Source organism: Palaemon carinicauda, chromosome 9 (assembly GCF_036898095.1).
Source record: "Palaemon carinicauda isolate YSFRI2023 chromosome 9, ASM3689809v2, whole genome shotgun sequence".
Lineage (NCBI taxonomy): Eukaryota > Metazoa > Arthropoda > Malacostraca > Decapoda > Palaemonidae > Palaemon > Palaemon carinicauda.
This window is the reverse complement of record NC_090733.1, coordinates 62672471-62685318: the sequence shown is the minus strand read 5'-3', so window position 1 is coordinate 62685318 and position 12848 is coordinate 62672471. Positions and strand designations below refer to the sequence as shown.

At 36.3% G+C, this 12848-nt stretch overlaps 1 protein-coding gene across 1 annotated transcript in view; it reads right to left on the bottom strand.

Annotated features, from left to right (window-relative positions):
* Window positions 1-4308: 4308 nt before the first annotated feature.
* LOC137646453 (uncharacterized) overlaps window positions 4309-12848 on the bottom strand; it is a 21253-nt gene continuing 12713 nt past the window's right edge. Inside the window, exons 2-5 of the mRNA XM_068379554.1 lie at window positions 10744-10760; window positions 9110-9371; window positions 5025-5262; window positions 4309-4662 (exon numbers count right to left, since the gene is read on the bottom strand). Coding sequence (XP_068235655.1) covers window positions 4309-4662; window positions 5025-5262; window positions 9110-9371; window positions 10744-10760 — 871 coding nt within the window. The remainder of the gene's footprint in view (window positions 4663-5024; window positions 5263-9109; window positions 9372-10743; window positions 10761-12848) is intronic.

Genomic DNA, 12848 nt, shown 5'->3' with positions numbered 1-12848 from the left:
ATCCTTTTCTTTGAAAAACAAATCATGCATTTTCATTGCTCCTTCGATTTCTTTTTCTTCTTTGTCCAATTGTCTGCTCTTCTGTCATTCCTTGGGCTTAATCTTGAGTTCTCTTCTTGCGTATCATCAAGGGAATCCTCTTTTTGTCCACTCATTTGTCGTTCCTCTTTGCTCTTGTTTACTCGGGACTTTTCCTCTTGCCTACTATCAAGGGAATCCTCTTCTTTGGAAAACAAATCTTCAAAGTTCATCGCTCCTTTGATTTCTTCTTCTTCTTCGGCAACCACTTCCTTCTTCATATTCCTATTTGTCACACCACTTGGAAACAGAGATAGGTATTCCTTCTCGAGTTCAGTCATAGCAGTATACTTCAAAGGTTTCTCCGTTACAATGGGACAAGGCATGAACGTCGCCTCACCAGCTACATTACCCTGCAGGACGTCTACTCCTTCTACAGCTATTGAATCCTTTACCGCAAAGTCAAAATTACCTGTCACCAACTCGCGTAACAGTTTTAAATGGCAAATAGGGATGACCTCCTCACATCCTATTCCCTTCAAAATAATGGAGTCCCCTGTGAGAGACTGTTCTACCATCGGATGTACTCTCCGTACAACCAATCTATGATTACAACCTGTATCGTGCAATATCCTGACCGGGGTTCGCTCACTCCTGTCTATTACCGCTAACATAGCTTCATAAATATATGGTTTAAAGTCATCCATGCTGTTTGGGTTTGTCTTGTTCATTGTGTAAACGGCGACTGGTTCATTTTCCTCTCTGTCCTTTCCCGATTGCTTTGCATTCTGTGAAGTCGAACTATCCTTAATCACTTTGGCGATTGCTTTCGGTTGGTTTGACTAACATTCCTTACTGATATTGCCTCTCTTGCCATACTTTAAACAGACAATATCAACCTTTTACACATCTTTCACAATACTTGAATGAAGATTCGACATTTGTGGTACTATCACATTCTGCTTAGGGACAGTACCAGGGCTACTTCTGTTGTAATTGTTGAACTTGTTCCGGTAGTTATTTCTGAACTAGTTTCCATGATTTGGCGAATACCTGACACTTGGTCGGAATGACGGTTGAAACTTCGTGCCCGAGGAGGGTTTACAACTGATGATATAGTAATCTTCACTCAGCAAAGAGGTTTTGTCGAGTTTCTTCACCTCTCTCTCTCTAAAGTACTTCAAATGTGTTCACGAATTCTTGTAGATACTGCTCTAGTATTATCAATTCTTTTAAGTCAGCCATCTCCTTTACGAGAGCAGTCTTTATCTATCTTTTAAAACATCGTCGTACCTGATAAGCGTAATCCATGAAAGTTATTCCCTCGTCCTTCCACGACCTTCGCAAATTTTCTTTATAATATTCAAGGGTCATCTGGTACACCTGCATTACGCTCCTTTTTACTTCTTGATACTCCATCCTTTGGTCCTGAGATAAGGATAGATAAGCTGCCTTTCCCAAAGAGTACTCTCTGTACTAATAAAGACCATTTATCTTCTGGCCATTCCATCATCAACGGGACCGATTCAAAATGATCGAAGAACTTATTTGAAGCTTCTTATGCGAATTTTGGGATCAACACCTGTGTATTTGCCATATCAAACATCTGAGCTGCCACCCTTGCACGACCATTCATCAATTCAAATTCCCTCAAATGTCGTACATATTCTGCTAGTCTTGTTTCCATTTCTTTCCCTCTTCTCTCTCTTTCCTCTTTTCCCCTTGCTTCCATTTCCTTTGCACGTCGTCTTTCTTCTCTCTCATCTTCTTCCCGTCTTCTTTCCCTTTCCTCTCGTTCTGCCATCATCTTCAGCCTAAACAAATTCTTTTCTGCTGTAATACATCGAATCTCAGCCTCTACCTCCTTATCTGCTTTCATCTCTTTAATTTGAGGGTCAACCGATCCTTGCTTCGCTAGAAATTCTTCCTCAGCTTTCTCCAACAGTTCCTGAGCTGCCACAATATTCTCTTCCGAAAACTTTCCTGAGTTTATCAACGCTTCTAAGGCTAAACACTTGAATCAGACCTTATTCGTCCCACTCGTAGCATAGCCAGCACATGCCATTAAGATCGAGAGCCACTGAGCTTTAGTTACATTAGCTTCTGACAACTCTTGAACACTTGTGTTTCTTAAAAACTCTGCTCTTCTCTGGTCTGGGTACTAACCATATATATCATAATAGGGTTCGTGACTCGAACCAAACATATGATATTATATATACTATGACTGGTAAGTTAATCAACCTCTCAAATTCCAAATTACCTTGTTTGCTTTGACATTAAAACTATTACACTACAACTTTAATACCTGAATTCTGAGGCCCTGAATTATATAAAGCACTTAAGCGCACTCAAAACTGAACTTAGTAAATACTTTTATTTATTATTAACACTTATTTAAACCTCACTGTGGTTCTTAACAGTAATCAAGCAGCACCTGCTCTTAAATAGTGATGATTGGTAATAATACACTCGTTAAAAAAATAAATATATTCTATATAAATTACAACACTGAAAAGAATTTACATATCAAAATTGAGTCCCTGGGAAAATATTGAGTCTGAAAAAAAATTAGAATAAAACGAAAAAAATCTGCGATCTAAAATATATAAGTACATGACTTGAACTATTATATCTGAATAAACCTTAACCTAAGAAAAGAAATAATGCAATGAAAATAATACAAATGCTTGAAATAATTCTGAAATAATAAAATGTTTAAGTTTGACTATTAATGGATAATAATTAACCAGATCACTTTACAAACCTATCCTTCCTACTGGGCCGTTTACAAAAAACGTTATACAGTGCCAACACTCGCCCTAATACAAAGAATTAAAAAATCCCCTTATAGTCTTGCGTGACACATGATTTGCTTTGGGGCACAGAGTTACTGAAGAGAGGACACACTAGAAAGTACGGAACACTTTTGACACTAAACTGCATTACAGGCGTGAATGAGAAAGGGAGAGGGGAAGAAGGCTATCTTCTGGCTGCAGTTTTAACTTGATCTCTTTTTTGGCTAATTCCAGAAGCTTCCAGGATCAGGTTAGGGTAGCGTGGGGGTCGTGCTTTACATTAAAGTTTCCAACTAAAGAAAAATGTCAAGAGACGAAATTAAGGGTATTATGCAACTCTCATCCACACCTCAACCCACCCGCGAGACGACTTCCCAGTTACCCCCGACATCCTATTGTTTCTCTCTCAAACATGATGCAATACATCATAAAGATATATAAGAACATTACCTATGCTCTTGTCCCTATCTCGCATGAATCTTATAACGCTTTTAAGTTAACAACGTAAGACTTCATAGCAAATGCACATGAAATCAAAAGTTAATTCTTTACAAAAGATACGTAAATTACATATTTAAACTTGAATAAAAAATATAATGAAATTCACAAAGAAACTCTTACATATTTCACAGAAAATACTTATATCTACATGAGAGGGGCTCCTTTTTCGGGCTGGGTATCATCTCTTCAATGCATAATTAGAAAACAATATAAATAGATATAAATAAAATTATCAATAAACTATGATATTTACTCTACACTACATCATCTTTGTAAGATAGCTCCCCCCAAAAAAAGATTATTTATATCAAGTCTGAATCCATCGATCCAGCCCAAGATAAATAATCTACAACCACGTTATCTTTACATGTTTGTTATCTTTACCTGATATATTCTTTACATAAATACACGATGGTTTCAACGATAATGACCACCTAGTTAACTTTTGATTTTTATCTCTCATCTTCTTCAAAAAAGTTAAATGATTGTGATCGGAATAAACTTCATTTTGTGGTTGACTTACATAAATTAACAACCTGATCATTGCTGCGATCAGCGCCAGCAGTTACGTTTTAACTGTCGAGTCGACTCGTTGCTTCTTCATCTTCGATGACATAAGGCACACTGGATGAAGAATTCCTTCCTTATCTTCTTGCAATAAAACAGCTCTAATCCCGTTATCCGATGCATCCACTTTGATGAGGAATTTCTCGGTGAAATCCGGTGCTTGAAGTATCGGTTTCGAAGTTGATATGACTTTCCTCAGATTTTTCATTTTCCCTGATATCTCAATAACGTAGGTCCGTCCACTTCTTTCCTCCAAAATCCGGAATGGTTCTAGGAACTCGTTAGCGAGAGGGAATCTTCTTTCCGATACATAGAACAATACCTGCTGTCCTACCGTAACCCGTCTGTTCGCACTTTTCATGCCAAACCTTTTCTTCACTCATCCTTGCCTCTTTTTCACGTCTTCTAGGAAAAATTTCCTCAACTAGCCGGTTCTTTTCCTCGGATCCCTGACATTTGCTTCGTCTTTTTCCTCTCGATCCTTCCCTTTTCCTGCTAGCATTTTCTGTGGTCCTTTGCTGAAAGGTCCTGCAACCTTTTTGTTCGTATTCTTCCTACCAAACCTCTCTTTTGTCCTTTCTTGACTCGTCGTCTTCATGCTTTCTAGGGAAAATTCTCTTATCTCCCCAATCCTTTTCCCCAAACTGTTTACATATTCACCTTCCATTTTCTCTCGGTCTTTCCTTTTTTCTGCTATCATTTTCTGTGGTCCTTTCCTAAAGAGCTCTCCATGTACTTCCATCGGGTGTAAGGGAGCTTTATTGATGCACTCGTTGGGCTTTTAAGACGTTTGACATACGTGACATGCACGCAAAACTGGCTCACGTTCTTATGCATGTCAGTCCAGAAAAAGTGTTTCATTATCTTCTTCGTCGTCTTCCTTATCCCCATATGTCCTATCTAGTGCGCTATCACGATCACCTGTCTTCTCAACAGTGCGGGAATTAATATCTGCCGATATATCTTCCAACCGCCATTCCCTGGGATATTCCCGGGTCTATGCTTCCTCATAAGCAACCCATCCTTAAGATGATAACAGGTTGGAGACAGCTGTGCATCCGTCTCATCCACCACACGGAACAATAACTCGGTTAACGTTGCATCTTTCCTTTGCAATATTATCAGTCTTTTCCTACTCACTTTTCCTGCTTCGAACGTTGAATTTTCTATTCCTTCCAAGACCATTCCTTCTTTGTCCACTTGTCTGCTCGTCTGTCGCTCCTTTTCGTTCGAGCTCACTCTTGAGTTCTCTTCTTGCGTATCATCACGGGAATCCTCTTCTTCCGAAAAAAAATCCTCCAAATTCATTTCTTCCGGGTCCATTTTTTCTTTATCCTCTTGTCCACTCGTCTGTCTTTCCTCTTTACTCGTGCTCACTCTTCTTTGAAAAACAAATCTAAGTTCATCGCTCCTTTGATTACTTCTTTTTCTACAGCAGTCACTTCCTTCTTCATACTCTTATTCAAGTCAAGTCGTAAGACTTCAAAGGTTTCTCCGTTACACTGGTGCAAGGCATGTGTTATGTATTATTGTAACAATGTGCTATGTTATTTCAAGTGTTTCAGGTATTGCGCAACATTGCATCATATTGCATGAATAAGACATGTTATGCTTTGATCATAAGAGTAATGATTTGTTTTGGTATTAGGATTCAAACATTTGTTGGTTACCTCAGATAAGATGTGATTCTTTATGATTTATGCTGCAGTAGGATTTAAGTCTTTTCAGAGCGATGCTCTTTTGTTTAGCAATGTTTTGGTTTGTGAGATGTGTGTAAGACGCTCCATATACACTTGAGAGTCAGCTGTCACAAAGTGAAGTTCATAATGTAGTCTTTTATACATTAAAGACGTATTTTATAATACCAACGTATTATTATCCATCAAGCATATATCAACGAAGATGGGATCAGCTGAGAAATAATTACTAACACTTTATTCATCTCTGTTCCAAGTAATTATTATGGTTAATAGAACTTCCTACCTAAACATCCATACATTATATTTTGGCGACGATTGAGGACGACGGACAAGCAGGGAGAAGCAAGCAGGGAGAAGCATTGGAGCCTATGTACAAAGACGGCCAGCACAAGAGAAGGTTTTGTACGTCGGAAATCAAGAGTAAAATCGCCCAATGAAGATTTTACCAGCAGCAGAATAGGAATTTCATCAAATACACAAAAGGGTGAAATTTAAAGTTGGGTAGGTAGGAAGTATACTTGTGACTGCAACTTAACCTACCACAAGGTAAGCAAACAAAATGCCTTTTAACATCGAGCACCCAGAAGCTTTCAGCGTTACTGCTGAGCCTAATTCTGTTGCAACACGATGGCAACAGTGGTGTGAGGAATTTAAGATTTATTTAGAAGCATTAGGGAACATGAAGGATGCACAAAAGAAGGCATTATTACTTCATACAGCAGGTAGGGAAGTTCGGGAAGTGTTTAAGACTTTGCAGCCTACAGATGACACAAGTGAAGCTGCAATTAAGGCTCTTACCACATATTTTGCTCCTCAAGTCAATAAATTTTTTGAAAGATACCAGTTTTCAGCGCAAGCTTATCAGAAAGAAAATGAAAGTTTAGATGCATTTGTGACTAGACTAAAGAATTTAGCTGTTTCATGTGAATTTCTAGAGTTAGAGAATGTTATCATAGATCAAGTAATTGCACATTGCACATCAGAAGAGCTAAGAAAGAAATTATTGCAAGATAAAGATTTAACATTAGAAAAGGTATTGATAACAGGCAGAGCTTTAGAAACATCAAATAGGCAAAGTCACATAATAGGTAGTTCTACAAGCAATAGAATGGAAAATTCTAAATTTAATACAGTAGGTTCTAAGTGGAAAACCAATGAGAATCAGAGAAGGAATATGTCAAAGCCTAGTCATAGAAAAGTGCCTAACACTAATGTTCATAAATATCAGAATCAGGCTTATTCACAGAAACAACAGGAAAAACCCAAGTGTTTTAGGTGTGGTAAAACTGATCATCTTGCATACGAAGCAAAGAAATGCCCTGCTACTGGACAGACATGCCAGAATTGCAGAAAGCTAGGTCATTTTGCAACTGCTTGTAGATTTCCTAAACAGTACGCAAAGAAAATAAATGCTACAGTTGATACTATGGGTCAAGAGAATAATGAGGAAAATGTTCATGATAATCAGGTTAGTTCAGAAACTGATTTTGCGTTTCACATAAATTCAGTCAACAAAGGTGCAAAGAAACATATCATGGTAGAAGTAATCATAAATGGTAAACCAATTTTGATGCAAGTTGACACAGCAGCCGATGTATCAATTATGTCTGAGAAAATGGCTAAAGGCATTCCTAATTTGTTATTAGAAGGTACAAATAGAGTTTTGAAAAGTTATAATGGTTTTGATATTCAGGTAATAGGTGCTTCGAACGTAGAAGTACAGTACAAAGAACAGAAATTAGAGAGAATGCCATTAACAGTAGTAACAGGTAAAGGACAAACTTTGCTAGGTTTAGATTGGCTACAGTATTTGAAGTTAGATTGGCCTAGTATTTTGAAGGTTGCAGGTAGACAAGATGAAAACAAAAATGAAATGTCTATGGGTGATATCATATCAGAGTTTCAAGACGTATTTGAAGATAAAATAGGTACAGTAAAGAACGCAAAGGCAATTTTAGTTTTGAACATCCATACATTATAGCATGAACGTTGCTCCACCAACCTCATTACCCAGCAAGACGTCTACTCCTTCTACAGCCATTGAATCCTTTACCACAAAGTCAAAATTACCTGTCACCTACTCGCATGACAGTTTTGAACGGCAAATAGGGGGGACCTCCTTAACTGAGTCCCATCTGAGAGACTGTTCTACCATCGGATGTACTCCCCGTACAACCACACTATGGTTACAACCTGTATCGCGCAATATCCTGACCGGGGTTTGCTCACTCGCGTCTATTGCTGCTAACATACCTTCATAAATATATAGTTTAAAGGCATCCATGCTGTTTGGGTTTGTCTTGTTCGTCGTGTAAACAGTGTCTGGATCATTTTACTCTCTGTCCATTCCCGATTGCAACTTAGTCTATGCATTCTGTTAAGTCAAATTATCCTTAATCACTTAGGCGACTGCTTTCGGTTGGTTTGACCAACATTACTTACTGATATAGCCTCTATTGCCACAATTGAAACAGTTAATATCAACCCTCTACACGTCTTTCACAATACTTGATGGATGATGATCCGACGTTTGTTGCTATGGTGCTATCGCGTTCTGCTTAGGGGCAGTACCAGGGCTACTTTCGTTGTAATTGTTGAACTTTTTCCCGTAGTTATTTCCGAACTGGTTCCCATGATTCGGCGAATACTGGACACTTGGTCGGAGCGACGGTTGAAACTTCGTGTCCGAGGAGGGTTTACGACTGATAATATTGTAGTCTTCACTCAGCGAAGCGGCAATATCGAGTTTCTTCACCGCGCTCTCTCTCTCTCTCTCTCTCTCTCTCTCTCTCTCTCTCTCTCTCTCTCTTGTACTTTCAAATGTGTTCAGGAATTCCTCATAGATGCTGCTCTATTATCATCAATTCTTCTAAGTCAACCATCTCCTTTACATGAGCAGCCTTTATCCATCTTTCAAAACATCGTTGTACCTGATAAGCGTAATCCAGGAAAGTCATTTCCTCGTCCTTCCACAAACTTTGGAAATATTTTTTATAATATTCAGGGGTCATCTGATACACCTGCAGCACGCTCCTCTTTACTTCTTGATACTCCATACTCTGGTCCTGAGATATTATTATTATTATTATTATTATTATTATTATTATTACTATTATTATTATTATTATTAATATTATTATTTTTAATATTATTACTATTATTATAATTATCATTAAATGCTAAGCTACAACCCTAGTTGGGAAAGCAGGATGCTATAAACGCATGGGCCCAAACAGGGATAAATACGCATCGCAGTCTTTCCCAAAGAGTACACTCTGTACAAATAAAGACCATTCATCTTCTGTTCATTCCGTCATCAACAAAACTGTTTCATAATGATCGAAGAACTCATCCGGATCTTCTTATGTGAATTTTGGGATCAACACCTGTGTATTTGCCATATCAAACATCTGAGCTGCCACCCTTGCACGACCATTCATCAGTTCAAATTCCCTCAAATGTCGTACATATTCGTCTACTCTTGCTTCCATTTATTTCCATCTTCTCTCTCTTTCCTCTTCTCACCTTGCTTCCATTTCCTTCGCACGTCGTCTTTCTTCTCTCTCATTTTCTTCACGTATTCTTTCCCTTTCTTCACGTTCTGCCATCATCTTCAACCTAATCAAATTCCTTTCCGTTTTAATACGTTGAGTCTCAGCCTCTATATCCTTATATGCTTTCATGCATTTAGTTGGTGGGTCAACCTGTCCTTGCTTTGCTAAAACCTCTTCCTCAGTTTCCTCCAACAGTTTACGAACTGCCGCAATATTCTCATCCGAAAACTTTCCTGAGTTTATCAGTGCTTCTTAGGCTAAACACTTGATTTGGGCCTTATTCATCCCACTAGTAGCAGGGCCACCACATGCCATTAAGATCGAGAGCCACTGAGCTTTAGTTACATTAGCTTTTGGCAATTCCTGAACACTTATGTTACTTAAAAACTCTTGGATTTTAAACTGTGACATCTTGTAATTCAACAATAGTTAATTTGAAGGGACATTATATTTAATTTTGATAAACAGAAATAGTTAACATTTTAACACTCTATTGATTAAACACTAAATAGAACTAGTACTTACATTAACACAATACATTTGAAATATCGTTCAATGGATTCTTCAACGTTTAAACACACTACACATGATATATGTTAGATAGAAATCATTAATCACATTTGGAAGGGCAAATACTTGATACACTTGAAAGGAGAGAGGGTGAATTTGGCTCTTTCAAGGGGACACGCTGGATCTCTTCTGCTACTCATGCATTACTAGGAGCATATATTTATATATTGACTTAAAACTTATAGATTATTCTAAATAGACAACTCTAGGGGCGTGGTGGTTATGGTCTAGCTGTGTAAGGTTGCCAACAGAGAAAATTGAACAAACTTTGCCTGCAAGGCAACCCTCTCTCAGCTAAGTCCGCACACCTCCCTCCTCGAAACAATAAAAAAAGAAAATATATTTCGAAAATTTTCATGAACATTATAACCATGTGGAAATATTAACATGATGTAATACCTTGTGTTCATATGTCGTATTGGTCATATAGCATACCTAATTGAGTTACATAAAACTTTGTAACAAAATGTGTGAGTTAAAAGAATTAATTCTTAAAAAATAACGTAAATTTACATACACTGAATTGAATGAAAAATAATATTAAATGAATGACGAAAATCTTATGTAATTTACCTACTTTTACTTAAACCTACAAGAAAGGAACTCACCTTACGAGCTGGCTATATATTTCTTAAATACACAAATGAGATACATGAATAAAACATTTACTCTATACTAGACCAGCTTCGTAGGTAGCTCCCCCAAAAAACGATTATTTATTATGGTCCTGAATCCACTAATTCAGGCCGAGATAAATATCTTTACCTGATATATGCTTTACAATCATACAATACGGTTGCAAACATAAAGACCACCTAGTTAACCTTTGATTATTATTCTTCATCTTTTTAACAAAAGTTAAAGGATTGTTATCCGAGTAAACTATAATCTCTTCATTGTGTGGTCGATTTACGTAAATTCTAACCTTCCTTATTGCTCTGATTAGCGATAGCAGTTCCTTTTCAACTATCAAATCAGACGAAAGTCTTATGTAATTTATATACTTTTACTTAAACCTACAAGAGAGGAACTTACCTGAAGAGCTGACATATCTTAAATACACAAATAAAATAAATGAATAAAATATTTACACTATACTAGACCAGCTTCGTAAGAATATATATATATATATATATATATATATATATATATATATATATATATATACATATATATATATATATATATATATATATATATATATATATATATATATATATATATATATATATATATATATATATATATATCAGGACAGGCAAGGTATGTAACCAGTCAAGTTCCCAACTTACCTATTTGCTTCTACATTTAACCTGATACACTTGAAAGTATTAATACCCGAGCTCTGAGACAGTTATATAACTCCCAGACAGCAATATCCAAAGATCTCCTAAGTGCACTCAAACAAAACTGGGTAATTATTCTTAAGAATTATTAAAACAACTCTTACTTCGATTCTTTAATTGGGTACAAGTGAATACCAAATTAAACACTTGTGGTTGGAATAATACAGCTTTTACAAAAATAAATATATTATACATAAATTACAATACTTTAAAAAGAATTTACATAAAACAATTGAATCGCTCAAAATATTAAATCTGAACAAAATCTAGATTAAGGCAAAAATGTTACGAATTGAGAATTATATAATCACCTGACTTGAAATATTAAATCTGAATAAACATTAAAAGAAATAATTACACTTGGAAAATTATATATTCTCTTGACTCGAAATATTGAATCTGCATAAAACCTTAGACTAAGACAAAAAAATAATATTTAAGAAAATTATACAATCACTTGAAATTAAATTTTACACATTATTTAATAAGTCTTAACCTTTTTACCCCCAAAGTACGTACTGGTACGTTTCACAAAAGCCATCCCTTTACCCTCATGGACGTACCGGTACGTCCTTGCAAAAAAATGCTATAAATTTTTTTTTCTCATATTTTTGATAATTTTTTGAGAAAATTCAGGCATTTCCCAAGAGAATGAGACCAACCTGACCTCTCTATGACAAAAATTAAGGCTTTTAGAGCAATTTAAAAAAAAATATACTTCAACAATCAATGAATATAGTTAACCAGATAACTATACAACTACCTTTTATATTACTACATGGCCAGTTATAAAAACTTAAAAAGAATTTTTAAAAAACAATCACTAAGTTTACAAAAAACCGTCTAACCAAAACTTTGATATTTCACTGAACACTTTTAAAACAATACACTGAGAAGCATGTGAGAGAGAGAGGTGGAAATAGCTATGACTTACGGCTGGGATTCTCTATCTGATCTATGCATCCCTGGGGTCACTATATATAGGAAACTTAACTACTTCCAGAATATCCTAATAGATCTGGAATCGAGGGTGGTGGTTGGGGGGTAGCTAACAGCAATGCCAGAGTTATCAATTTGATAAAAAAGTCAAGAAACGAACCAGGGTTTCAGGCAACTCTCACTCCCAGCTGGTCCGCCCACCCACCGTTCTCAGTAATAAAAAGATAACATTTAACACTAGGATTTTCGAGATCCTTCCAAAGCACATGGCAGACTAAAAATTGCGTATTTTCTCTCAAACATGATGCAATACCTCATAAAAATATAAAAAACGTCTACATAAGCCTTTGTTTCTATCTCGTATGGTTGAATAACACTCTCAAACAAATTACATAAGACTTCATAATGTGACGAGCCAAGAGTAGGTTTTGACTCAAAAGCGAGATGAAGGCAACTGAGTAACTTTATTACAACACATAGAGTATATATACACACAAGGGTCTGGTAAGAAGGTCACAAAATAAAGACATGCTATTTCTTGTCAACCAGCAATTGGTTCCGTTAACAGTTAATAATGGAATATGCAGACATGTTAAAACAAGTTGCAGCCAGTGCGAGGGGAGAGCAAAGATACGAAGGATAATATATACAAAAAAGAGAAATGTCGTTACTATGTACACTCGTGTGACACACGGGTGGTACAGTAACAAAAATACGTGAAAAAAAGTTAATTCTTAAAAATAACACAAATTTACATATACAGACTTGAATAAAGAATACAAGGAAATTAACGATGAAAGTCTTACGTAATTCATATACAAAACTTAATTCTACACAATATGAACTCATCTTATG